The sequence below is a fragment of the Pongo abelii genome, chromosome 23 (genome assembly GCF_028885655.2).
Source record: "Pongo abelii isolate AG06213 chromosome 23, NHGRI_mPonAbe1-v2.0_pri, whole genome shotgun sequence".
Lineage (NCBI taxonomy): Eukaryota > Metazoa > Chordata > Mammalia > Primates > Hominidae > Pongo > Pongo abelii.
In genome coordinates this window covers 23,639,442-23,666,929 of record NC_085929.1, presented here as the reverse complement: position 1 = coordinate 23,666,929, position 27,488 = coordinate 23,639,442, and the positions used below count along the sequence as shown (strand labels likewise).

The window sequence follows — 27,488 nt, the reverse complement described above, 5'->3', positions numbered from 1 at the left end:
TGCAGTGGCTCATGCCTGTAATCCCAGCACTTTGGGAGGCCAAGGTGGGCAGATCACTTGAGGTCAGGAGTTCAAGACCAGCCTGGCCAACATGGTGAAACTGGAGCCCATGGTGAAAACTTGTCTCTACTAAAAATGCAAAAATTAGCCAGGCGTGGTGGCGCACGCCTGTAATCCTAGTTACTCTGGAGGCTGAGGCAGGAGAATCGCTTGAAGCCAGGAGGTGGAGGTTGCAGTGAGCTGAGATCGTGCCACTGCACTCCAGCCTGGGTGACAGAGTCAGACTCCATCTCAAAAAAAAGGCAAGGTATGGTGGCTCATACCTGTAATCCCAGCACTTTGGGAGGTGGAGGCAGGAGAATTACTTGAGGCCAGGAGTTCTAGACCAGCCTGAGTGACATAGTGAGACCGTGTCTAGAAAAAAAAAATTAGTTGGGCATGGTGATGCATGCCTGTGATCCCAGCTACTTGGAGGCTGAGGTGGGAGGATTGCTTGAGGTCAAGATTGCAGTGAACTTTGATTGTGCCACTGCACTCCATCTTGAGCGACAGAGACCCTGTCACACACACACACAAAAGGAACCCAGGCTTTCCTGCTTAAATCTAAATCATTGAAAAAGAAACAAGGGACAGATGAGAATAAAAATGTCAGCTTTATTACTGCTAAAAGCTTGTTGGAGAACACCATTTATTTGGGAGACAACACGGGCTTGCTGATGCTACCCTTGATTACAGGTATCCACCTGTCCTTGGCACAGGTATAAAGCCCAGCCCTCCGGGCTGCAGGGACAGGCAGAACACACACTTCCGGTGGACCAGCTGGCTCCTAAAGAGGAGAGGGGACTAAGTCATGTATGCTTGGTTCGTTCTTCCCAGCTTTTCTCAGGTAAGTCACGTTTCCTCTTCTCCAGGTAGAGAGAGGCCAGGAGTATTATTAATAGAAGTCCCATTTTCAGGGAAACATGAGTAGGAAATACATATCCCTTCCCTACAGAGAACTCCACCTTCTCAGAATTCTCCCTCAGCAAGACTGAGTTTGTGTGTGTGTGATGAGAGAGATGGAGAGAGATAGACAGAAAGAGAGAGAGATAGAGAGAGAGACAGTGAGCAGTAAACCCTCCTGCAAGCCCTTCCTGACCCCAGCCAGGGGGACCTGCCCATCTCTCTGTGGCCTGTTGGCCATCCTCCACCCCTGTTCTTCCAGCCACAGCTTGCCTGCCATTCCTGTACTGGGAACCAACTTCTCTTTTCTTTCGTCTGCCTCCTACTGGTGTGAGGTGGGATATGCCAGTTTCCCTCCTTTTTATCCTTTATTCCTTCTCATGTGAAAAAGCAACCATGACTTTTAGCCAGTCATAAGGCTATATTTTCTAGCCTTCTTTGCTGCTAGGCATGGCCATGTGGTTAAGTTTTGGCCAATGAGGTGTAAGCAGAAGTGGTATAAGAGACTCCTTGGAAGTGCACCTGTAGGGAAATGGGCTACCCCTTTTTGTCTCTTTCCTGGTGGCTGGAATGTGAACATAAGGGCTGGAGCCTGAGCAGCTATCTTAGACCATGAAGTGGCAGCTGTGCAGTGAAGGCCGTAAAGGAGCAAAATAGGAGCCTGGGTACCTAACAAGTTTGTGGAACCACAATACCAAGGCTGTATTGTTCTCTCCCAACTACTTCGTTTATGTGAGAGAAACACATTTCTTTCTTATTTAAGCCACTGCTCTTTGGAGGTTTCTGTGACTTACAGCCAAACCTAATCCTAACTAATAGAAAATGTGTGTAGGTGTTAGCAGGTTTACAGACGTCTAGATGCAGACACAATTGTGCAAGTTTGTGGAGAAAGTAGGAGTATGAACAGTTGCTTTTTTTTTTTTTTTTTTTTTTGAGATGGAGTCTCACTCTGTCGCTTAGGCTGGAGTGCAGTGGCACGGTTTTGGCTCACTGCAACCTCCACCTCCTGGATTCAAGCGATTCCTCAGCCTCGGCCTACTGAGTAGCTGGGATTACAGATGTGTGCCACCATGCCCAGCTAATTTTCGGATTTTTAGTAGAGACGTGGTTTCACCTTGTTGGCCAGGCTGGTCTCGAACTCCTGACCTCAGGTGATCTGCCCGCCTCCACCTCCCAAAGTGTTGGGATTACAGGCGTGAGCCACCATGCCTGGCCTCACCTGCCTATTAATGTTAACTGAGCACCCATCATGTGCAAGGCATCATGCATGACAGGACCTGTGAGGGAGACAGAGGTGAATCAGAGAGACACTGCCCTCAAGCAGCTTAGAGTCCAGGGCATCGAGCTTGTACACGTGTGAGGCTGGAACTTCCCACAGTGTATCTTCTGTTCTGTTACCTTTCCTGAAAAGAACTGGCTCACCTCGGATTCCGGCCAGGAATGGCTGCTGTTTTATGGGGTTCGGGCCACAACTGAGGATGACTGAAAGCAAGGCAGGCCTGGGAGAAAAATATGGATCACTTGAGATGAGCAGGGCCCACAGATATCAGTGCTGGTCATATAGGTGTGGCTGGGGGCTGGGGATAGAGAACAGGGAGCAGCATCTGTTCCGGGATGGGAAGCGCATGGTCTCCAGAACATACTGGTCCAGAGTCTGCTCAGAGACATGCTGATTCCTAAAGGAGAGCTTCCTAAAGTGGGTCAGCAGCATGAGCATCCTGGGGAGCTGATCAGATATGCACATCCAAACTCCAAAGGGAGCGCCATCAATCTGTGTTTTTAGGAGACCGCCAGGTGATTCTGATGGATGCTCAAGTTAGAGAATCCTGGACTTCTGAAGCCAGGTAGCAAGGTGGGGCAAGTCAGTGCATAGAAGGCTACAAATTCCAAATATAGTGTAATCCAAGCACCGAAGCCCCCTCTGAGACAAAAGCTAATTTAACAAACCCCATGAGTAACATGTGATTGAAGACTGGCGAGGCCCTTCTACTTAACATCGATGGTCCATTTGTACAACAGAGGGTACAAAACATAATCTGGATAAACTCAGAAGACGTGCTCATATAAAGACTTTGGAAGTCTCCAAATTAAATCAAGTGAGCAGAGCAAATATTCTGAACCTGAATATGAAAAAACATCTTAATGTGATCGTGTCGTAACATGACTGGGAATCAAAATAAAGATGTGTTAAGTAACAGCAGGGCAGGGGGTCTGCTTACAATGTAAGCCACAGAGCCTGAGTTTGTTAGTGTTTATTCAGCACTGCCCAAAGGATAGAGCTAGGGGTGGCAGAATATGTGCTCTGTGAATCTGGCAGGATGGGAAGACACCTAGAACAGTACAGGGTAGACGTGAGTGCCCTTGTTCCTGGAAGTGCAAACTCTCTAACATGGCAAGCCTTAGCTGTGAGATTTCTCCTTAGAGGATGGTTCTTACCTTTTACTGGCTTATGAACCCAGAGAATCTAATAAAGACTTATCACATACACACACAGTCTTTGATTCAATAATCATGTTGGAATCTCCCAAAGCACACCTTCTGTCATCTTTCCCCGAAACAAACAAACAAACCAAACCAACTAAAACAACAGCAAAACCCAGCCCATTTCTGGTTCCTGCTTTGGATGGGCTGGAATGGTCTTATGGCATTCAGTCCACAATGGAGGAAGAATAAAAGCAAGGCAGGCCCATGTGGGGAACACTGCTGACTTAGGCTGAAACTCCCGAAGATTAACAACACTAAGTGTGACACAGTCCTGATCACCAAGTATATTAGTTATCTTTTGCTGTATAACGAATTACCCCAAAGTGTAATGACTTAAAACAACAAACCTTCATTATCTCCCTGTTTCTGAGGGTTAGGAATTCAGGAGTGACTTAGCTGGGTGGTTTTGCCTCAGGGTGGTTCATGAGGTTTTGGTCAAGGGGTCTGCCAGGAATGGAAGCTCCACCTCCAAGAAGATTCTCTCTCCTGACTACTGGTAGGATGCCTCAGATCCTCACCAGGTGGGCCTTTCTATAGGGCTGCTTGAGGGCCTCACCACATGACATCTCTACTATGCGTCTAGCTTTCCTAGAATGAGTCATCTAAATGTGGGCAATGTGGAAGTCACAGTATCTTTTATGACCTAGCCTTGGAAATCAACTACACTTACTTCTGTCCCATGTTATTTATTAAAAAGTCAGTGAAGTCCAGCCCACACTCAATGGGAGGGGAATTAGAATTAGACTCCAGCTTTTTTTTTTGCTTTTTTTTTTTGAGACAGAGTCTCACTCTGTTGCTCAGGCTGGAGTATAGTAGCACAATCTTGGCTCACTGCAACCTCTGCCTCCTGAGCTCAAGTGATCCTCCCACCTTAGCCTCCTAGAATAGCTGGGACTACAGGTGTGTGTCACCATGCCTAGCTAATTTTTTTCTTATATATATTTTTTGTGGAGACAGGGTTTTGTCGTGTTACCCAGGCTGGTCTGGAATTCCTGGACTCAAGTGATCCACCTGCCTCGGCTTCCCAAGTGTTGGGATTACAGGCATGAACCACCATACCCACCCAACTCCAGCTTTTTTTTTTTTTTGGAGACAGAGTCCTGCTCTATCACTCAGGCTGGAGTGCAGTGGCTCAATCTCAGCTCAGCTCTCTGCAACCTCTGCCTCCCAGGTTCAAGCAATTCTCCTGCCTCAGCCTCCCAAGTAGCTGGGATTACAGGCACACACCACCATGCCTGGCTAATTTTTGTATTTTTAGTAGAGACAGAGTTTCACCATGTTGGCCAGGCTGGTCTCAAACTCCTGACCTCAGATGATCCACCTACCTTGGCCTCCCAAAGTGCTGGGATTACAGGCATGAGCCACTGTGCCCGGCCTTTTTTTTCTTTCTTTTTTTTTTGAGATCGAGTCTTACTGTGTTGCCCAGGCTGGAGTACAGTGGCGCGATTTCGGCTCACTGCAACCTCCACCTCCCGGGTTCAAGCAATCCTCCTGCCTCAGCTTCCCAAGTAGCTGGGATTATAGGTGCATGACCAGCTAATTTTTGTATTTTTAGTAGAGACGGGTTTCGCCACGTTGGCCAGGCTGGTCTTGAACTCCTGATCTCAGATGATCTGCCTGCCTTGGCCTCCCAAAGTGCTGGGATTACAGGTGTGAGCCACCACGCCTGGCTATGCTTTTGAGGAGCCGATTGTCAAAAAAACTGTGGGCATATTTAAAAGCCATCATACCAAGAAATTTCTAATGACTAAATCAGTTTCTAGGTAGTTTAATAGAAGGAAGGGATTAGGAACATTGCAATCCTAGAGAGCTATGTCCCCTGGCAGGGTTTAAGTGTTGGGCTATTGCGAGTTTGACTGACTTGAGTTAGTCTTCCAAATTCTGATTAACTGTAGTTGAACTGAATTCAGAGCTTGCCCTTCAAAGCTGAGGACCAAAGGACACCGCTAACTTCTTCTTCTTTTTATTTTATTATTATTATTTTTATTTTTTCAAGACGGAGTCTCACTCCGTCACCCAGGCTGGAGTGCACTGGCGCACTCTCGGCTCACTGCAACTTCTGCTGCCCGGGTTCAAGCGATTCTCCTGCCTCAGCCTCCCGAATAGCTGGGATTTGAGGCGCCTGCCACCGCGCCTGGCTAATTTTTGTAGTTTTCAGCAGAGACAGGGTTTCACCATCTTGGCTAGGTGGTTTTGAACCCCTGACCTCGTGATCCACTTCGCCTTAGTCTCCCAAAGTTCTGGGATTACAGGGGTGAGCCACCGCACCCTGGCCTGCTAACGTGTGAGCTAGTGCAGTCTCTGTCCATATCCTCAACTCCCTGTCTGCTAGCCCTAAGTACACTGTAGGCTCCCGCGTTTTTAGCGTAGCTATACCTATGAATGGGCCAAAGAATCTGAGGGCATCCTACACATTTCAAACGGTGGGAATGGAGACTTCTCTTTCCTCCAGCAAAATCTCCCCTCATGACCGGGGGACTACCAGATCTAGCTCTGCTAAGGGCCTCCACGGACGGAGTTGGCTTCCTCTCCACTCTCAGTGACCGAAATCCATTCTTTGTTCATTCACCCTTGTGTCTACTCCGGGAGCCGCGCAGCGGACACAGTCGTGTTCCCTAAGCGTTTGCTGACTTAGTCATCTGGCCCTCTCTGGAGTAGTTATTTTGTACCTTGTACTACATTCCTGCCTCTACCTCTCCGCAGTGCGCGCGGGGGCGGACTCACGTGCGCAGTCTCCCTATGCGCTGGGAGGGCGTCAGCGGGTTTACAGAAACAATGAAAGACGTAACAATTGGCGCGCGACGAGCGTCCCTTGACTGACAGGGGCCCAGAGGACCGGAACATCACTAAGGGTCTGCCCCAGCGACCAGGCCCTTAAGTCAAGGTTGAGACCCCCGGCCCAGACAGTCGGCGAAGCTGAGGGAGGCCGGCCTGGGGCCTGCCGCGCAATGTTTCTGGGATCCGCAGGCGCGGGGCGACAGTGCAGGCGCCGCCGCCCAGGCCGTGCCCACCGTGCGCCGCGGCCTGCTCACCGCGATCTCGGTCTAGGAGGCGGCGGGACCCCGCACTTCTTCCTTGCAACGGAGCCCCTTTGGCCTGCAGGTCGAGTTCCATAGGCGCCCGACCGGCTCCGCGCGCTTACAGGACTACGACTCCCGTGATGCCGCGCGCGCCGACCGCTGACTGGCTGTGCATCGGCGAGACTCGAGGGCGGGCCGCACGCTGTGCACGTGCGCACGGCGACGGCCGAATGGCTGCGTGGGGCTGTGTGGCTGCGCTCGGGGCGGCGCGCGGGCTTTGCTGGCGGGCGGCGCGCGCGGCTGCGGGGCTCCCCGGCCGCCCTTCTCGCAGGTGCTATGCTGTGGGCCCCGCTCAGGTGAGGACGTCCGGGTTCCGGCCGAGCCACTCGCCACTCAGGGCCGGAGGCGGGGCGGGGAGCCGCGGGGAAGGAGGGGCGGCCGGGCTGGCATCCCCGCCTCCTGGGAACTGCCTGGACCGTCGTCGCGCCTGAGTGCATCGCGTTCTTGCTGGAGGGCGGATGTGCCCTCCCTACCCCTGACTCGCCGGCGGCCTCGGAAACGCTACTCCCGCGGGAGAGCGCTCGTCGGGACGGCCTCAGCCAGGCTGCTCGTCAGCCCCTGCGCTTCCCGGCAGTTTCGTCGTCCCTGTTTTCCCTGCGCGTCTTCTAATTTCCACCATGAGGACGTTTGGGTCGTGATTTTCATCTGCATGTGGAGGAAACTGGGCCGCGCGCCGGGAGCCGCGCCTGCGGGTGCTCCGTCCCCAAGTGCGTGTGGGTTTGGTGCGGGCCTTGGGTTCAGTTCAGCTCGCGGTGACCTCGGCTGAGCGCTGGAGGCTCCGCGGGCGGGAGCAGGAGGGCTGGAGCCGGCCCCTGCTGTGTGCCCGGCGCGGTAGTGATGTGTGAGCTTCCCCGCAACTTCTGAGAAGGTGTGACCTTGTGTGGTGAGGAAGCCGAAGCTTGACGAGTTTTCAAGTACGTTTTCTCAGGTCCTGTAGCTGGGAGACGGCACAGGACACTAAACCAGGTTGGTCATATCCACGGCTCTCACGCTCCCTTGGGCCGTTTTGCCTTTTCTGGAAAAAGGAATCACTTTGTCTTCTAAACCCACAAGTAATATTTTACGTTAACATACTGATTTCACAGTAATCCTTGCATTTTTTTTTTAGACGGTGTCTCTGTCACCAGGCTGGAGTGCAATGGCGCAATCTCTGCTCACTGCAACCTCCGCCTCCCGGGTTCAAGCGATTCTTCTGCCTCAGCCTCCCGAGTAGCTGGGATTACAGGCACCCGCCACCACATCCGGCTAATTTTTGTATTTTTCGTAGAGGCGGGGTTTCACCATGTTGGCCAGGCTGGTCTCGAACTTTTGACCTCAGATGATCCGCCCATCTTGGCCTCCCAGAGTGGTGAGATTACAGGCGTGAGCCAGTGCGCCTGGCCAAATTACTTGCATTAAAAAAACACATAGTGCTTACTTTGTGCCAGGCACTATTCTAAGTACTTCACAGTTATTCGTATAATCTTTATAACAACTCCGAGGAAAGTACTATTATTAGTCTTCCCGTTTTATAGATGGAGAAGAGGCACAGAGAGGTTAAGCAGCTTACCCAAGGGCACACAGCTGGTAAGTGGCAGAATCTGGAACTCAGGTAGTCTGGTGCCAGAGTCTAAGCTCTTAACAGTTGTATTATTTTTATGATTTTTACATATGGAGCAGCTAAGGTTCAAAGCAGCTGAGTGACTTGGCCAGTGTCACATAGCTAGAAGTGACCAAGGTGGAAGAATGAAATGAGAATGTGTTGATAAAAGGACTTACAGACTGTCAGGATATAAATATAAGGAAATATCGCCCTTATTTATAACTATTGTATTGGCTCTAGCATCTCTGCAGAGTCCTGAAATGTCTCTAAGTGACTCTTCTGGTAGAGTAGAAAAAGAAGAATGCAGGATGACGTAGAGTTTGAGCACGAGCTTTAGAATTGAATCCTGTGCAGTCTGTTAGCAGCTTCACTTATGGCAATTTACTTAGCTTTCCAAGCTCAGTTTCCCCATCTGTGTAATGAATCTATTACTTGTAATCCCAGCTACTGGGGAGGCTGAGGCAGGAGAATCCCTTGAACCTGGGAGGGAGGTTGCAGTGAGCGGAGATTGGGCCACTGCACTCCAGCCCGGGCAACGGAGCCAGACTCCATCAAAAAAAAAAAAAAAAAAGAAAGAAAATTAACCTTAGTTTAATTTTTTTGCTTTACCAAGTTTTTAATTTTTAAAATTTTTTACTCTTTTGTAATAGCACTTAGTTTAAAACACAACACATTGTACAGCTGTACTAAATATCTTCATTTATATCATTGTTTTATAGCTTTTTAATTTTTTTGTGTGTGTGCGTGTGCGTGTGTGTGTGTGTGTGTGTGACGGTGTCTAGCTCTGTTGCCCGGGCTGGAGTGCAGTGGCGCCATCTCGGTCCACTGCAATCTCTGCCTCCCGGGTTCAAGTGATTCGCCTGCCTCAGCCTCCCAAGTAGATGGGATTACAGGCGCCTGCCACCACGCCCAGCTAATTTTTGTATTTTTAGTAGAGACGGGGTTTCACTGTGTTGGCCAGGCTGGTCTTGAACTCCTGACCTCATGATCCGCCTGCCTTGGTCTCCCAAAGTATTGGGATTACAAGCATGAGCCACCGTGTGCCCAGCCAGCTTTTTTTTTTTTTTTTTTTTTTTTTTTTTGAGACGGAGTCTCGCTTGCTCTGTTGCCCAGGCTGGAGTGGAGTGGTGTGATCTCGGCTCACTGCAAGCTCTGCCTCCCAGGTTGACACCATTCTCCTGCCTCAGCCTCCGGAGTAACTGGGAGTATAGGCGCCCGCCACCACGCCTGGCTAATTTTTTGGATTTTTAGTAGAGATGGGGTTTCACTGTGTTAGCCAGGATGGTCTCGATCTCCTAACCTTGTGATCCGCCCACCTCAGCCTTGCAACGTGCTGGGATTACAGGCAGCTTTTTTCTATTTAAAAAAGTTAACAGGTGTGCACCATCACGCCCGGCTAATTTTTTGTATCTTTGGTAGAGATGGGGTTTCACCATGTTGGCCAGACTGGTCTCGAACTCCTGACCTCATGATCCGCCCGCCTTGGCCTCCCAGAGTGCTGGGATTACAGGTGTGAGCCACCGTTCCCTACCTTAAAAAAATTTTTTTTAACTTTTATTAAAAATGAAGACACAAACACCTACTAGCCCAGGCCTACACAGGGTCAGGTCAGGTAACTGATATCACTGTCTTCCACCTTCACACCATGTCCCATTGGAAGGTCTTTAGGGGGCAGTCATATGCATGGAACTGTCATCTGTGATAACAGTGCCTTCTTCTGGATATCTTCTGAAGGACCTCTCTGAGGCTCTTGAGGTGTCACTCTTACCAGAAATATGTCCATTGTGGTTTGCTTGGTTTCTTTTTTTGTCATAGGTTTGCTTGTAAGCAGATAATGTACCATAAATATTCTTCTCCAGTAATGAAAACCTTTTGGTGTTGGAGTTCATGTTTCAGACTTTTTAAGGAACTTGAGGTCTGTAAAAGCTTCTGCTGAACCCTTCACTGTGAATTTTCTTGGATGTTCATTCTTCTTTTCTTTATGCAGCTACCTTTTCTCTTGCCTCTTCTTCAGCTATGAGTTCCTGTTCCATTATAATCTTAAGGGACCATTGTATATGCAGTGTGTCATTGACTGAAACATCGTTATGGTGCGTGACTGTATTACCATCTTGCATTAGTGTGGTACATTTATTATAATTGATGTACACCTACCTTCACTTTTTATGGTACTGGGTGGCTGGTTCTCTGTGTACATCCTGAAGGTTGGGGAGGGGTTGGAGTGATGGGTGAGGAAGCGTTATGGATATTGCTCAATTTTCCTGAAAACTTTGCTGTTCTAAGTAGCAGGGGCTATGGATTCTTATTTTTAAGAAAGCAGATCTTGGGCTGGGCACGGTGGGTCATGCCTGTAATCCCAGCACTTTGGGAGGCCGGGACGGGCGGATCACGAGGTCAGGAGTTTGAGACCAGCCTGGCCAATATGGTGAAACCCTGTCTCTACTAAAAATATAAAAAATAAGCCGGGTGTGTTGGCACGCATCTGTAGTCCCAGCTACTTGAGAGGCTGAGGCAGGAGAATCGCTTGAACCCAGGAGGCGGAGGTTGTAGTGAGTTGAGATTGCACCACTGCACTCTAGCCTGGGTGACAGTGAGACTCCGTCTCAAAAAAAACCAACCAACCAAACAAAAAAAAAAAAAAAGGAAAGCAAATCTTGTGACTATTTAGGCAATGACCATTAAAACTATGTATGGTAAATTTTGCAACCATTGTACAAATGAGCTGTTTTTTTTTTTTTTAACTACGTAAGTTTTCAAATATTCAAAAATGGGGAATAATATGAACCCCTGTGCCCATCTCCCAGATTGAGCAATGATTAACATTTTTCCATACCTACTTTGCTTATCTCCCTCCTCCTTTTTTTGTGGCTCTAAGATTTTAAAGTAAATATCTGATTTCTTGTCATTTCAACCCTAAATTCTTCTGTGTGTACCTCTGAGAAAATAAGGACGTTCTGGCTGGGTGCCATGGCTCACACCTGTAATCTGAGCACTTTGGGAGTTGGAAGGATTACTTGAGCCCAGGAGCTCCAGACCAGCCCAGGCAACATAGGGAGACCCTGTCTCTACAAAAGAAAGAAAAAAAAAAATTAGCCAGGCATGTGGTGGCACATGCTTGTAGTCCCAGCTACTTGGGAAGCTGAAGCAAGAGGATCCTTTGAGCTCAGGAGGTTGAGGTTGCAGTGAGCTGAGATGACACTAGTGCACCCAGCCTTGGTGACAGAGTGCGACCCTGTCTTGTCTCAACCAAAAAAAAAAAAAGAAAATAAGGACATTCTGAACATAACCACAATGCCAATATCATACATTAGTAATTCCTTAATATCACTTAAAATCTAGGTCTTTTAAAATTTTTTTAATTTATTTTTTGTTTTTATTTATTTATTTTTTGAGATGGAGTTTCCCTCTTGTTGCCCAGGCTGGAGTGCAACGATGTGATCTTGGCTTACTGCAAACTCCATCTCCCGAGTTCAAGCAATTCTCCTGCCTCAGCCTTCCGAGTAGCTGGGATTACAGGCATGTGCCACCACGCCCAGCTAATTTTGTATTTTTAATAGAGGCAGGGTTTCTCCATGTTGGTCAGGCTAGTCTCGATCTCCCAACCTCAGGCGATCTGCCCACCTCGGCCTCCCAAAGTGCTGGGATTACAGGCGTGAGCTACCGTGCCCAGCCAAGGCTGTTTCTTAAAAAAAGTGTTGGCTGGGCGCAGTGGCTCATGCCTGTAATCCCAGCACTTTGGGAGGCCGAGGTGGGCAGATCACCTGAGGTTGGGAGTTCGAGACCAGCTTTGAAACAAGACCAACATGGCGAAACCGCGTCTCTGCCAAATACAAAAATTAGGTGGGTGTGGTGGTGTGCACCTATAGTCCCAGCTACTTGGGAGGCTGAGGTGGGAGGATCGCTTGAGCCCAGGTGGCAGAAGTTGTGGCGAGCCAAGATCACGCCACAAAAAGGTGTTGGAATCACCCAGTCCTTACCTCCAGGGACTTACTTTCTAAGAGCCACTCTTTTCCTTCAGAAAGGGATAGGGTGGTCGGGAAGTGTCTTATTTCTCCCTAACCATTTATCCTTTGGGTCATTCAGCATGCAGTCAGCCTTTTGTCGATCACCTGTGAGTCTAAGCACTGTGCCAAGTATGGGGTAAAGGGCAAATCACATCCCCTCCTCCCTTTAAGCCCAGGTAGTGATTCTCCTTGAGAAGAATAAGAAAATGAAATCTGAAAAGTGCTATGGTTACTTTTCCCAGGAAAAATGCATATAGTGTTTAGAGGGGATTTATGGCCATCCTGAAATCTATCTGTGGGCCTAGGTTAGGACTCCCATTCTAGTGAGATTTCTTGGGGACTAGGGAGGGGCTCCAGGGATCTTTGAGGGTACATGAGTGTATTGAGAAGAGAGAAGAAATGGAACTCACAGCTGGGGGCTGGCAGGAGGTGGGGGAAGCAGTCTTGGGGTCCCCTGTTTTCTCTGAGGTGCTGCTGAGTTGCCAGCTGAATTTGAGGTTGAATCCTGAATCCAGCACTTGTGAACTGGGTGACCCTTGCTGAGTTCTCTCTGAGGTTGGTATCTTATTTGTCCAGTCAGGTAATTTAGTGCCTGTATATTGAACACCTTGTTTAAACCAGGCACATCTTGCTAGGCAAGGCCATTTGGAGATGCTGACACTTCCCCAAAGGGCTGCCAAAAAGAATACATAAAAATGCCTTTGTTACATGTCTGGCTGAGTGCTTGGGACAGTGACAGGTCTGGGTGCAACAGCATAAGCCTGTGAAGCCAAGGGTTAGAGGCACCATTTGTCCAGGCATTTCCTGTGTGGCATGTGGGGCTTGGTCAGTCTTCTCTTGGCAGCTGTTTTTTGGTGTTCAGGTGTGATATCTTGTTGGCTCAAGTTGCTTCCTCCTGTTTTTCCAGGGTCCCTGCCCTCCTCCTGCTTGGCTCTGTAGCTGTCACTGTCCAAGCTTGGAGGGCTTGTGTACAAGCTAACATGGAGGAGGAGCTGGAAGATTGCCTCTCCGGGGGTCTTGCCTGTTTAGTGGAAAGAAGATGGGATCATTGCAGCTACTCCAGTCCCTATTTTACTGGACCCCAAGACATACCTCAGCTTCCTGGACCCCACACGCTCTTGGTTTTCCTCCTTGCACTGTCTTTTGCTGGCAGGTCTTGTGTGGTCCATTATTAAGTAGTATTGTTCTTCCTGGTTCTCTGAGAGGCGAGACCTTCCAAAATTTTCATCTCCGGGACCTGTCCAGTGCTGATGTCTCCACTTGCCTGTCTCCCAGGTCCAAAGTGGGACTTAACCTTGTATCCTCCAGTGACCTCTCACTGCCCGCTCCTACTGTGCCCTTTGGTTCAGTGACTCATACCCGCATCCATCCTCCCGGGTTCCCAGACCAAAGTAAAAAAGCATGGGAGTCCGTGTGGCTCCCTCTTCCCTCTACCCCTGTATCTGGATGGTTACCAAGTCATGACTGTTCTGTCTCTGATAATGCCGCCTGATCTCCATTCTTATCACCACTCTCCCAGGTAAAACCTCCATCTTCTCTGTCTTGGGTTGCGTTTGGTCCCACCTGGTCTTTAGTTAACTCCCTTCAGTCCACCCAATGCAGTCTTTTCTCTGCAGCCAAATTTTTTTCTATAGTTCAGGTCTGATGATACCACTTTCCGTTTTCAAACTCCTTAAATTGGCCTAGGAGACCTGTGATGGCCAATCTTCCTCACCCCTGTGGGTCAGGTTCCCCTGGTGTGGGCCCATCTCTTAGTGCAAGGCTCTCTGTAGACTGTCCTGGGGCTGCTTGTCTAATTGTCTTCTCATTGAACCATGTAGGCAGGCAGGAACCACTCATCTAGTCTGGGGGTGACTGGGGAGTGCAAAGAGTTTTGTTACAGGGTGTATTTAACACTTTCATTGTCTGGCTCAAAATTCTCTTTGAAGAAACTGCCTTTGTTTAATTCTGTTTATTTATTTAGAACTTACCTAGAATTGATTTGCACTTGCAAAAATGCTGCTGGTTTAGAGTTTGCTTTCTAGGCTGGTTGTTTGCTCTGTCACCCTAGCTAAAAAACTAGGGACTGGAGCGCCATTTCTTTTCTTTTCTTTCTTTCTTTCTTCTTTTTTTTTTTTTTAATGGAGTCTAGCTTTGTCGGCCAGGCTTAAGTGCAGTGGCATGATCCCGGCTCACTGCAACCTCCGCCTCCCAGGTTCAAGTGATTCTCCTGCCTCAGCCTCCCGAGTAGCTGTGCTGACAGCTGCCCACCACCATGCCCAGCTAATTTTTGTAATTTTAGTAGAGGCGGGGTTTCACCATGTTGGCCAGGCTGGTCTTGAACTCCTGACCTCAAGTGATCCACCCTCTTGAGCCTCCCAAAGTGCTGGGATTACAGGCGTGAGCCACCACACCCGGCCTGTAGCGCCATTTCTGTTTCTGGTTGCTCTTTATAAAGGGAGCTCTGTGCGTAGAGTAGGTGTGTCAGTAAGAATGACTTGACCTAGTTGGCACCAACAAAAGAAAAATAGCAAACAAGTTAGGTTAGATTTTTTTGACGATTGAAGAACATCTTGTATGTTAACAGGCAGTTTATAAAACGAGAAATGGAATGATTTTTAAAAACAGCATTCAACTTTATAAATCCAAGAAATGCAGATAGAAAAGAGATAATTTTTTTACCTTTAAATTATCAAAAAGTTTGATAATTAATAGTTGTAAAAATCAATATTGTAAGGGTAAAGTACGTTGCCAGTGGACATGTTTTTGAACAGCAGTTTGTCAGTAGGTGTTTACGTAATTACATTTGCTCTCTGATTTATTACTCCTATTTTTAAGAATCTAGCTCAAGGAAATACCCGTAATATGGGAAAAAAATCAGTATTCCTGAAGAGGTTCCTTGTAGCATTATTTTTCATAGCAAAATTGTGGAAAAACCTAACTGTCCAAAATATAGAGAACAATATTAGTGAATTATTCACTCAGAATAGTATATAGCCAGAAATGATATTTAGGAAATAGAGCTGTGCATAGTTAATATGGAATGATAGGGAAGGGTGCAGTGGCTCAAGCCTGTAATCCCAACACTTTGAGAGGTCAAGGTGGGTGGATCACCTAAGGTCAGGAGTTCGAGACCAGCCCGGTCAACATGGCATAACCTTGTCTCCACTAAAAACACAAATATTAGATGGGCATGGTGGGGCGCACCTGTAATCCCAGCTATTTGGGAGAGTGAGGCAGAAGAATCACTTGAACGTGGGAGGCAGAGGTTGCGATGAACTGAGATCACGCTGCTGCACTCCAGCCTCGGCGACAGAGCAAGACTCTCTCTCAAAAAAAAAAAAAAAAAAAAAAAAAAGACAGCCAAGAGATACCAACTAAAAAAGTAAGATGGAAAACAAAGTCAACATGATTCTATGTGTGTGTTAAGATTAGAAAGGTGTGTATACTAGAGATTTATAAAAGCCTTCTGGAAATTATGCAAGACAGGAATAGGACTAAGTAAGTTGGAGACAAGAAACTTTTGAAACATGTTTATATTGTCTGTAGTGATTGAGGTTATTTTGTTTTTAACTTTTTGCTATAATAAAATCTTAAAAGATGGTTATAAAGACTTGTTATCCGTAAAAATATTTATGATATGTCAAGCAAAAAAGAACGAGATGATGTAAAATAGCATATAGTACATTTGTAGCTACAAGACAAATATGAGAATAGAGAAAAAAGGGAAACTATTAATTGGTTGTTTTAAAGTGTTGGGATTAGGCTGGACTAGGTGGCTCACGCCTAATAATCCTAGCACTTTGGGAAGCTGAGGCGGGAGGATCCCTTGAGCCCAGTGGGTCAAGGCTGCAGTGAGCCGTGATTATGCCACTGTACTCCAGTCTGGGCAATGGGAAGACTCTGTCTGTAAAAACAAATGATTAAAAATAAGTGTTGGGATTATATTTTCTTTGGATTTCTCTGTTTTCTATTTAAAGATTGCCCTATCAGAATCCCGTCTTCATTTTTTTGTTCTTTCTGACATAGGTTTTCAAGGGACATGAGTGACCCGAGGATGGTGTTGAGCCTGTCTTTGTAAGGGTTGTTTCTTTGTTACTCACGTACTGGTAATTGTCTTACCATCTCTGCAGAGCCCACCTACCTTTGGGTTCCTGTTGGACATCGATGGAGTGCTTGTGCGGGGCCACAGAGTGATCCCTGCTGCTCTGGAAGCCTTCCGAAGGCTGGTGAACTCCCAGGGGCAGCTGCGGGTGCCCGTGGTTTTTGTTACAAATGCTGGGAACATCTTACAACACAGCAAAGCTCAGGAGCTGTCAGCCCTGCTGGGGTGCGAGGTGAGAAGGCAGCCAGAGGCATGGAAGCCCAAGGACCTGGTTCCTAATGGACCCCCTGCCCCAGCTCCAAGTCCCTTTCCCCTGGGTTGGGATATGGAATCACCTGGTCCTAGGTCATGGCCACAGCTGAACACAGAAATCCTGCCTGTGTATTTGGCAGTTGTAGATTATGTCCTTGTATCTGTTTCTTTTCTTCTGGGCATTGGGGGTGTGAGTCCCTGGAAAAGCAAAGGTCACACACATGTCTGGAACTCTGCATAGCAGGAATAGCAGGTGTGGCTCTGGAGTCACACCTTGGCTTTCCTGGGTATGATGTGTACACCTGAAGGAGTGCTGTCCTCTTCAGCCACCTGCGGCCCTGCACCATATCCCAACTTTGATGCATTCTTGTTTGTTGAGGGTGAATTCAGCTTTTGCAAAGAGTCCTTTGGAACCAGGAGAGTAAATAAAATACTGATTGATTAGATGATGCTGCTCAAAGTTGCATGTAAAATGTGATGATTAGATGCTGCTGCTCAAAGCTGCATGTAAAATGTGACGGAATAAAATTGGTTCCTTACTGTGATTTCCAGAGAGAATTCTAAAAACCTTCCAAGTAAAGGCTGCATTGTTAGGGTTAGTATAAATGTTAAGCAGCTAAGTCTTAGCAGAAATGGAAATAGAAAGTAAAAGACCAGTTTCTGCGACAGTGACAGGGAGCACACATGAACCCTGTGGCTTCCAAGTAGGGGCTTGGGAAATCCAAACTGAACCTGACGGGGTGGCCATGGCAAGTGGTCAGAACCCACATCTGTGGTCTTTTGTGTGGCAAGAACCAAATGAGACAGGTTCTTCTCAGATCTGTTTGGGTGCCTTTTAGAAGTGCTGCTGGGTGCTAGAAAGGGCTTTGCTCCCCTTTCTTTTTCTGAGCAGGTTTTTCCCTTCCCTAGGCTAAAGGACCTGCCATCTGTCTCATTATTTCCCTCAACAGTTCTGTCTTCCTCTGCCCTCGCCTGTCTTGGCTGTCCCTACAGGTGGATGCAGACCAAGTTATCCTCTCTCACAGCCCCATGAAACTCTTCTCAGAGTACCATGAGAAGCGGATGCTGGTGTCTGGGCAGGGGCCCGTGGTGGAAAATGCCCAGGGGTATCCTTTTGGTCTTAACTCTGGCTGAAGGGAAGGGGCAGGGCTGGGGCGTTTCCTCCCTTAGCTGAGTGGGGACTGTAGTGAGGAGTGCTGGGTGCTAGGGTATGCAGGTGATGTTGTGGGCTCAGGGAAGGGAGGACAGCTCCCGATTGTGGTCAGTCCTCATGTCTGGTGGTTTCCAAAAGCCAGGCCTCATACCCCTGCATCAGAATCCTCTGGGGAGCTTAAAATACAGATTCCAGGGTATCTGTGCTGGAGCCCTAATTCACTAGGTCTAGGGTAAAACTCAGGAATCTGTATTTTTTAAAAAACAAAACACCTTTCTTAGTGGTTCTGTAGCTAGGTTTGGGAACCCCTGCTCTAGCCTCTTCCTTGGGGTGCCCAGTCAGTTTATTAGCCAGTGGTAGTGAAGCAGCTACCGGGAGCCTGTCTCTGGGAGCCTGCGGAATAATACCTGGCCCGTTTCAAGCAACTGAGTTGTGCTGAGCACGTCCTGTGTCCCAGCGGTCTGCCGCACACTCTGAATGGGATGAGGACCAGGATGAGGGCGTAGGGCTTACGAATACATCAAGGGCTTGTGCTTGAGGAGGCAAGAATAACACCATGAGCAATAAAGGAGCGTTGGCGATGGCGTATGATTGAAGGCCTATAAGCTCATAGGAGCTGTGCCACAGGTGTTAAGGGGAGGAGTTGGAGCATCCCTGGGGCAGGAGTTGCCTGTGGCTTCTTGGAGGGGTACAGCGGAGCCCCAGGAGATGGCTAAGCTTTCCTAGGCAGGGGAACTAGGAGGTTGGGAATGGGATGGGGAGAGGAATGAAAGAACAGGAAGGGTGGTGCCAGGGTGTCGGGAACCTTGGAAGTAAACTTGAGGAGTCTGACCGACTTCTCAGGGCAGTGGAAGGCAGGGCAGGCTTTGTTGCTGATGGGGCAATCTGACAGAATCAGGATTTTGGGGAAATTCATTTTGAGAGTAATCCGAAACCATGTCCAGTTAAGATGGCAAGTTGGAATTGAGGACAGGAAAATGGAGGCAGATCTTAGAGGAGATAGGCTGAAGCTGGCTTGCCCCTCCCCAAGGCCTCCTCTTCCTTGCTGATTTGGGTTCATCCTTTAGGATTTTAGCTCCAGCCCTACTTCTCCATGACTCCTCTGGACTCCCCAGCCCACTGAGGAGTCTCTTCTGAACTCAGCACTGACTGGCAGCACTGTTCTCAGAACACTGGTTTTGATGGGCTCTGAATGTGCTAGGCTCCTTGGGGACAGAGTTTTTTTTTTTTTTTTTTTTTTTTGAGACAGGGTCACACTCTGTTGCCCAAGTTGGTGTGCAGTGGTGCAATCATAGCTCACTGTAGCCTTGACCTCCTGGGCTCAAGTGATCCTCCTGCCCCAGCCTCCTGAGTAGCCTCCTGAGTAGACTATAGGTGTGCACCACCATGCCTAGCTGACTTTATTTGTAGAGACAAGGTCTCACTATGTTGCCCGGGCTGACCTGGAACTCCTGGGCTCAAGCCATCCTCCTGCCTCAGCCTCCCAAAGTGCTGGGATTTCAGGCATGAGCCACTGCACCCGGCTGGGGACAGAGATTCTTATGTGCCTTTGCCCCCTAGGCTGTGCCCAGCATAGGACCTGGTAGCTGGCATGTGCCTGGTGACTGCTGGTGGGTTACTGAGGAGCTGCCCTCTCTACTCTGCCTGTGCAGTTACAGCCTGCCTGCCAGCACCTGCAGGATTTATGCCATCCTTGCTGGGCTCTGCTTGGTGCCCTCCTGCCTGGCTTGATCAGGAGTGGGTTGTGTTCCCTTCACTTGTGATTTGATGCATTCAGAAAGGCATCTTCCCCAAGAACTGTCCAGCATTACTTCCTGAGCTTGCTCCAGACTGGGCTTCCGAAATGTCGTTACCATGGATGAGCTGCGGATGGCCTTCCCTCTGCTAGACATGGTGGACCTGGAGCGGCGGCTAAAGACCACGGTAATAAGGAGCACGGGTTGGGCTGTGTCATCCTTCACTCCTCCAGTGCCCTGCATTGGCTGTGTCGCTGACCTTGCAAGCCCTCCTGCAGAGCTGTGATTTGTCCATGCCTCTTTGGAGGCACATCTGGCTAAGGGTTTTGTTCCCTGGATTTATGAGAATGGCCCAGAGGCTGGCTGCGGTGGCTTACACCTGTAATCCCAACGCTTTGGGAGGCTGAAGCAGGAGGACTGTTTGAGCCCAGGAGTTCAAGACCAGCCTGGGCAACATAGTGAGACCCCGTCTCTACAAAAAAATAAAAGAAATTGGCCAGGCATGGTGGGTCACGCCTGTAATTCCAGCACTTTGGGAGGCCAAGGCTGGTAGATCGCCTGAGGTTGGGAGTTCCAGACCAGCCTGGCCAACATGGTGAAACCCTGTCTCTACTAAAAATACAAAAATTAGCCGAGCACAGTGATGGATGCCTATAATCCCAGCTACTTGGGAGGCAGAGGCAGGAGAATCGCTTGAACTTGGGAGGCAGAGGTTGCAGTGAGCTGAGATCACGCCATTGCACTCCAGCCTGGGCAACAGAGTGACACTCCGTCTCAAAAAAAAAAAAAAAAAAACCGTATATGGTGGCTCATGCCTATAGTCCCAGCTACTCAGGAGGCTGAGGGAGGAGGGTTGCTTAAGCCCAGGCGTTGGAGGCTGCAGTGAGCTGTGATCACTGCACTCCAGTCTTGGCGGCTGAGTGAGACCCTGTCTCAAAAAAAAAAAAGGAAAAAGCCCAGAGAAGCAAACGGCTTTACGCCCTGTCCTCTCTGTATTGCTTGTAATTAGCTGGGAACCTGTTTCAGAGTCGCAGCATCCCGTCCAACAAGGAGTTCCAGACTTACTGGCTGGCCTTCCCAGTGCTGCCCAGAAGAGCTGACCATTGTAAAGTTAGCGATCCTGAGGCCTGGCACTGAGCTGCCCTCGGGAGAGGCAGCTTGCTTGCAGAGGAAGCAGTGGTCAATCTGCACATATGCCCAGGTGCCCTGTGCGCTGGGCTCATTTTTGAGCAATGACTTTGTTCCCTGTCTCATCTGATCCCTTGGTGATCCTCTGCAGCATGACTGCCATCTCTTGAGGTGCCCATTGGCTCACTTTCTCCTCATCGCACCGTCTGCGTATCACATAGCCCAGGTCTTGAGTCAGACCATTCTCACAGTTTGACGACATGCAGTTATAAACAGATAACTTACTTTTTATTTGCTGATGTAGCTTAAGTCCTTCCTCCTCCAGAGCTTTCTGATGGAACAGAGCACTTCCTCCCCTGTGAGGGCTTTCTCCCTGACCTGTGCAAGTTCTGTGGAGAACCAGAATGTCAGAGTTGGAACAGATCTCGGAATAGCTCAGAGACAGCCCCACACAGGGGAGTGACCTGTCCCGGGTCACATAGTTGGTTAGTGGCAGAGCCAAGACTACCATGGCCTGGGGATGGAATGGACCCTCGAGGCTGATCGAGTGAAGCTGCCTGCTCAAGAACCGACATGAGGAGAAATGGCCCATCAGGCGTGATGCCGCCTTCGTCCCCACGGGCTCACCTTAGCTGCCTGATTTTAGACTCTTGCTTGGCTGTATCTTGTGTCCTCTCCCACCAGAGAAAGACAGCTGACCACCCTTCCTCCCGGTGACTTCACCCGTGGTGTCCTGCCTGTTCTGTGGCCCCCCTGGCCATTGTCTTTTCGCCTTTCTCGCATCCTTCTCATTCCTCTCCAGCTTCTCCTTGGCTTGGGCTTGACTACGGGTGTGGAGTCTGTGGAGTGTGTCTCCCCTGCCCTCCCAGCACCCTGGAGGTGGGGGTGTGGTTCTCTAGGAGTGGAAGGCGACTTGTGTTGATAGCCTCTCCTTTGTCTCTCTGCAGCCCCTCCTGAGGAATGACTTCCCCCGCATTGAAGGTAAGAGAGGTCTTCTTTGATGAGTTGTGAGGTCTTTTCTCCCTCTCCTCTCTGGCCCTCAGGCTGTCTCAGTGTGACTGCCTGCAGCCTGGTTCAGCAGCAAGGGGGCCTTGGAGTCAGGACACACGGGCTCTGGTCTGGATCTGCCACTCACCACCTCTGAGACTTGTTAGTCTTTCCTTCCCCGTGCCACTCACTATTCCAGGAAAACCGTAAGCTTAGAGAATCTTAGCGGTGGAAAGGCACCTAGAGGTGATGTAGTCTAGTGTTTCTCAACTTTTAAACCCAGTTCTCCCCTTTTTATAGCAAGAACATTGGAATATCCCCTTTATTATCCTGAAGTGAGATTCATAGGTAATATAACTTCCATACACACATATTAAAAATTACTTCAGTACAAAGCCCTAACTGTAATAGGGGGATATAAAAGGAAACATTTTTAGTAAGAAGATAATGTATTTCAGTATGTAGTAATTATCCAAGAAGTAAAATGGTTGCACTAAACAGAATCACCATGAATGTTAACAGCTACAAATGCAGGCTGATGTGTGTTTATAGGTGTGACAGGTGTGTTTTATTGGTGACTCAGAAATTAGGGGCAGCATTGCCACTGGTCAAGTAATTTTCCAAAATAGGGAACAATTCTTGGTAGAGTTTTGAAAAGGCAAAGTACAGTCTTCTCTCGACTTACACAATGGTTGTATTTTTGGAAAAATCTGGTTGTATTTTTGGAAAAATTGTTGTTTATTGAAACTGTACAAAAATACTTTGTGATTGTATGTAAAATAGAATTGTTCAAGTAATTCTGAAAAGGTTGTTCACCTATGTGGATATCAGGATATCAGGTGGGACATTCGAATGTTGTTAGGACATGGGAAAGTTTTTTCTTTTTCTTCTTCTTGTTTTGTAGAGGCGGGCTTTCACTATGTTGCCCAGGCTGGTCTCAAACTCCTGGGCTCAAGCAATCCTACCACTTTGGCCTCCCAAAGTGCTGGAATTACAGACACAAGCCACCGCACGCAGCCATGGGATGGTTTTTTTAAAAATTAATTTTAGTGTGGGATAGTTTTTGATTGCACAGGATTGTCCTGAGTATGTAGCATCCCTGGCCCCTTCCCACAACCTTCACTTGCAGGTTTTAGTCACTGTGACAACTAAAATTGTCTCTGATTTGTAAAGCACCTCATCTGGGGCAGTGCTGCCCCATTGAGAATCACTGGTCTGGTGCAGTTCACCGGCCCTGTACCTTAGTGTCAGCAGTGTCGTTTGCCTAGTGCTTACTGTGTGTCTAGTCCTGGGCTGTTTACTGATGATATAGCTCATTTTTCTCCTCACAACAGCATTGTAAGTAGTGTTGCTGTTATGTAGTTGCAGTTGAGGAAGCTGAGGCTTAGGGAAGAGAAGTTACTCAGCCACAGTCATACAGGAGAATCGGTGGAGTCCAGGTTGGGGTTCAAATCTCTTATCACTCCACACCCCCTGTCCTGGCTGTTAGGTTCTGCTGGTCCCTGGGGCTCAGAGAGAAGTGACTGAGGGAACAGGAGCCCTTGCTAAGTCATGTGAGGGAGAGTGTGGTGGCAGAGTCCCAGCCAGCAAGGAAAAGTAGTCCTGAGACATGCTGCTTTTGTTTTGTAACCTCTTCTGTGAAGCACCAGTGGACTGAAGTCAGAATGGGAGCCCTCAGGAATCTCCTTCCTGGGCCCTGGGCCTTGTGCACCCAGGGTGAATGCGTAAGGGGCTCTACTAGGCTTGTTGGGGAGCTGTGCCCCTGCCCAGCTGGGTGTACCATGGGTGGAGGGCTTGTGGGTGGGTAGCCCTAGCTGGCATCCTGAGGGCCTTCCACCTGCCATCTGCCCTGCAGCCCTCACCTGCGCCTCTGTTCTTTAAAGGGGTGCTCCTCCTAGGGGAGCCAGTCCGCTGGGAGACCAGCCTGCAGCTGATCATGGATGTCCTCCTCAGCAATGGGAGCCCTGGGGCTGGCCTGGCGACACCCCCCTACCCCCACCTCCCTGTCCTAGCCAGCAACATGGATCTCCTGTGGATGGCTGAAGCCAAGATGCCCAGGTGAGGACACACAGCTCCCAGCCTTGGCCTGGTGGTCCACTCCTGGCTGCTACCTGGGCAGTCCTGCAGGCAATTCCCACCCGTCCTGACACCCGGGGTGCTGGGACCTTACTTAGGTAGGCCCTGTTGTTGCTGCAGTAACCTGGCCTTTGGAAGGGTTTTCAAGGACCACTCCACCACATATTAGTTACTAAACCTAAACTACAGATTATGGAGTCTGAGGATGTATTGAGAGGATGTTTCACACGTGACCCCTGCCCCCTATAATCTTAACAGAACATGCTCTTCATGTCTGGTGGATCCCAAACCATGGGCACTTTCGTACTGTATCTGTGCACATTATTCACCTGCTCTTCCTTCCTTGGCTCCACCCTGTAGCACTGGTTCTTTCACTTCTGGTTTCCTTTTACCCTTAAGACATAGAGCAGGAGGAAGCAAGGATTTGTCTTTTTGTTTTTGCGGGGACAGTGTCTCACTCTCATCCAGGCTGGAGTGCAGTGGTGCAGTCATAGCTCACTGCAGCCTTGAACTCCTGGCCTCAAGTGATTCCCCCTGCCTCAGCCTCCAAAAGTGCAGGGATTACAAGCGTGCACCATCATTCCGGCCAAGGATTGTTCTGATAGTCATATAGACCAGAGAACTGAGATCCAGCAGATAAGTGGCTTTCTCAGGGGCATGCAGGTGCCTACACTCCCTGCTCAGCTGTGTTGGTATCATCTGTCCTGTCTTATTCTGGGGCTAGCACAGATAGAGGCAGCTCTTTTTTGGCCCTCAAGGTGCTTGCTTGAAGGCCAGCTGACAGCTGCTGTGTACTGTTCGGTTGCTGTTATCTGCATGGCCAGTCTCTTGAGTCTCAGCCTGCTGTTGACCCCCAGTCAACAGTGCTCGTCAGCAGAGGGTGGGCATGGCCCAGTACTGCCTCAGGGCCCGTCTCAGTAGTCCCAGAGAGACGGGGTATGGTATGCTCTTGTCACTTTTAAAGTGTATGTATGTGGCTGGAGGCTTGGCATTGTCTCTGAAGTATTATTCCTAGAGGCGGGTATGCTGACACTAGATCAGTGGGCTTGGTTGGTTATGTCTCTGTGAACTGAAAAGCAAGGGGCAGCTTTCAATTTAAAAACCAGATTTTAGATGAACTTTTCTAATTACAAATAGAATTCTTTACATAAATGACACTGAAAAATGTGGTGGCTCATGCTTGTAATCCCAACACTTCGGGAGGCTGAGGTGGGTGGATCACTTGAGGTCAGTTCAAGATCAGCCTGGCCAACATGGCAAAACCCCGTCTCTACTAAAAATATAAAAATTAGCCGGGCATGGTGGCGGTTGCCTGTAATCCCAGCTACTCGGAGGCTGAGGCAGGAGAATCGCTTGAACCCGGGAGGTGGAGGTTGCGGTGAGCCGAGATTGTGCCCAGGCGCCAGCCATCATATCAGCATTCCAGGTATAAAGAAGGAGTTGGGGAGGGCAGAGCGGGCAGAGAAGAATACTCTGTCCCCAGTTTGTTTGTTTGTTTGTTGTTTTTTTTTTTAGACGGAGTCTCGCTCTTTTGCCCAGGCTGGAATGCAGTGGTGCAATCTTGGCCCACTGCAACCTCCGCCTCCCGAGTTCAAGTGATTCTCCTGCCTCAGCCCCCCAAGTAGCTGGGACTACAGGCATGTGCCACCACACCCAGCTAATTTTTGCATTTTTAGTAGAGACGGGGTTTCACCATGTTGGCCAGACTGGTCTTGAACTCCTGACCTCAGGTGATCCACCTGCCTTGGCCTCCCAAAGTGCTGAGATTACAGGCGTGAGCCACTGCGCCTGGCCCCCTATCCCCAATTTTAAGGATGCTTATTGAAAGTTTAGCCCAGCATTTCTGCTTTCCTTGACTGTAGCTTAGTCACATGGCCACGCCTCGCTGGAAGGGGGAGGCAAGGGAAGGTCTTTTTCACACCTAGTGGCAATATGGTCAGCTGAAAATGGACACCAGCAAAGAAGGGGAGAAGCGCAACCGTAGTCTGCCTCAGCTCTACAGCAGGGTTTAAGCTCTGGACTCAGACTGAGTTGTAATCCTAGCTCTGCCCTCTTGAACAAGTTACTTAATCTTGCTGTGCCTTGGTTTCCTCGTTTTACAAATAGTGTCATCTCATAAGAGTTTTTCTGAGAGGGAAATGTGAAATGCTGCCTCCAGTGCCTGCACAGCGTCTGCTACATGTCAGCTCTTACCCTGGGGAAAAGGCTGGTCTGTGTGTTTGCTGCTTAGACAATGGCAGTCCTGTTCTCTAGAAGAACCTGGAGATCAGGAAGACTGAACTGCTGCGTGCTCGTTTCTGTCAGGTTTGGACATGGCACCTTTCTGCTGTGCCTGGAAGCCATTTACCAGAAAGTGACAGGCAAGGAGCTGAGATACGAGGGCCTGATGGGCAAACCCAGCATCCTCACTTACCAGTATGCCGAGGACCTGATCAGGCGACAGGCGGAGAGGCGGGGCTGGGCCGCCCCCATCCGGAAGCTCTATGCTGTGGGGTAGGCTCTGCTCCCCCTCCTTCTTCCCTTTTATGACATCCCCTTCCCTCCCTCCCTCTCTACTCTCACCCCCGTTTCCCTATATCTAATTCACTCTTCTGCCCCGAAACTCTTCTCTGCTCCCTTTGCTTTGCAACATTGATTTAGGGTTTTCTCCTTTTTCCTTTTCTGGTGTGGCTGCCCCTGCCAGTGATAACCCTATGTCTGACGTATATGGCGCCAACCTGTTCCACCAGTACCTGCAGAAGGCAACGCATGATGGGGCGCCAGAACTGGGGGCCGGGGGCCCACGGCAGCAACAGCCCTCAGCAAGCCAGAGCTGCATCTCCATCCTGGTGTGCACAGGCGTCTACAATCCCAGGAACCCACAGTCCACGGAGCCTGTCCTTGGAGGAGGGGAGCCTCCATTCCACGGGCACCGAGACTTATGCTTCAGTCCAGGGCTCATGGAGGCCTCCCACGTGGTGAATGACGTGAATGAGGCTGTGCAGCTGGTCTTCCGCAAGGAGGGCTGGGCTTTGGAGTGAGGGCAGTGCGGTGGAGGTGAGGGGGTGAGCCTGGACCTGTGGGCGAGTCCCATCAGCTGGGCTCTGGCCTGATCACTGGGCTCAGGTCAGGGCTTGATTCCCTTGCCACCCTTCTTGCTGCCCCATGAGTGTGGCATTACTGGTCACTTGGAAGAAGACAGTGGCTCTTCTTCCCTGCTGGGTAGCATTTTGTATGGAACGGTCGGAATTTTCTGGGCCCAGTTCCCATGTGCCTTCCCTGGCAGTCTAACCTCAGGCCATTCTCTTCCCCCGTGTGCCTCAGTGTCCTTCTCACTTCAGTAGGGACTTCTGAAATGGGGGAGGCAGTGTAGAATACTGTGGACGTCTGTGCAGAGCCTTTGCCGGCACTGAAGGCATGCAGCCTGTCGGCAGAGTGTCTAACACCAGATGCTACTTTTTACTGTATTGTAGTTTATTGCCCGGAGATGTGGGGCTTATTTTTTTTAATAAAATAATCATCATAAATATTCATGATGCTGTCTCTTGTGAAGCTCTGTCTGGAATGCACTAAAAGTCCTGTGGGGAAAGGAGAAGGAGTGAGTGGTGTGGGCGGCCCAGGGGCTGGGAGATGGGTGGCATTTCAGCTCCGCGAGGTGCCCACATCTCCTTTCCTACCTCCCGCCCCCAAGTCCACACCCATTCTGGGCTGTGAAGCCTGAGGCTGTCTAGGAATGAGTTATGCCTGGCTTTGGCATATACTTAGCAACTTCCCTGGTGTGGAAAAGAAGAGGGATCTTGTTACTGGTTTGTTCTGAAGGAAGCAGCTCTTCCTGCAGTGATTCTAGAAAACATGCTACTTCTTGCATCCCTTCCTCTAGGAGTAACCAACTTCATTTCTTCATTTGTCTGTGTCACCCATGGCCTCAGCATCTGCAAATCCCCCAGTCAGTTGTCGTCCTCATTTTACTCCCGTAGCCGTTTGTGTTTGACATAGCTGAT

General features: G+C 49.2%; 1 protein-coding gene and 1 long non-coding RNA gene across 4 annotated transcripts; one reads left to right on the top strand and one right to left on the bottom strand.

The window, feature by feature from the left end:
• Positions 1–634: 634 nt before the first annotated feature.
• LOC100449652 (uncharacterized) lies at positions 635–4,832 on the bottom strand. Its single transcript, XR_008517548.2, has 3 exons — positions 3,774–4,832; positions 2,365–2,441; positions 635–826 (listed from the first exon to the last, which is right to left on the bottom strand). It is a non-coding gene; the product is annotated as an uncharacterized LOC100449652 (long non-coding RNA).
• HDHD5 (haloacid dehalogenase like hydrolase domain containing 5) lies at positions 4,832–27,023 on the top strand. Of its 3 annotated transcripts, none has more exons than XM_024240033.3 (8): positions 4,832–6,802; positions 16,205–16,408; positions 17,422–17,534; positions 19,411–19,504; positions 21,393–21,426; positions 23,316–23,490; positions 25,813–26,001; positions 26,192–27,023. In XM_024240033.3, the coding sequence occupies exons 1-8, from the start codon at positions 6,587–6,589 to the stop codon at positions 26,526–26,528; spliced, it is 1,362 nt and encodes a 453-aa protein (XP_024095801.3). In that variant the 5' UTR covers positions 4,832–6,586; the 3' UTR covers positions 26,529–27,023. The 3 variants fall into 3 exon arrangements, with proteins under 3 accessions (XP_024095801.3, XP_054398989.2, XP_054398990.2); XM_054543014.2 differs by having other exon boundaries at positions 17,338–17,534; XM_054543015.2 differs by lacking the exons at positions 17,422–17,534; positions 19,411–19,504.
• Positions 27,024–27,488: the final 465 nt, after the last annotated feature.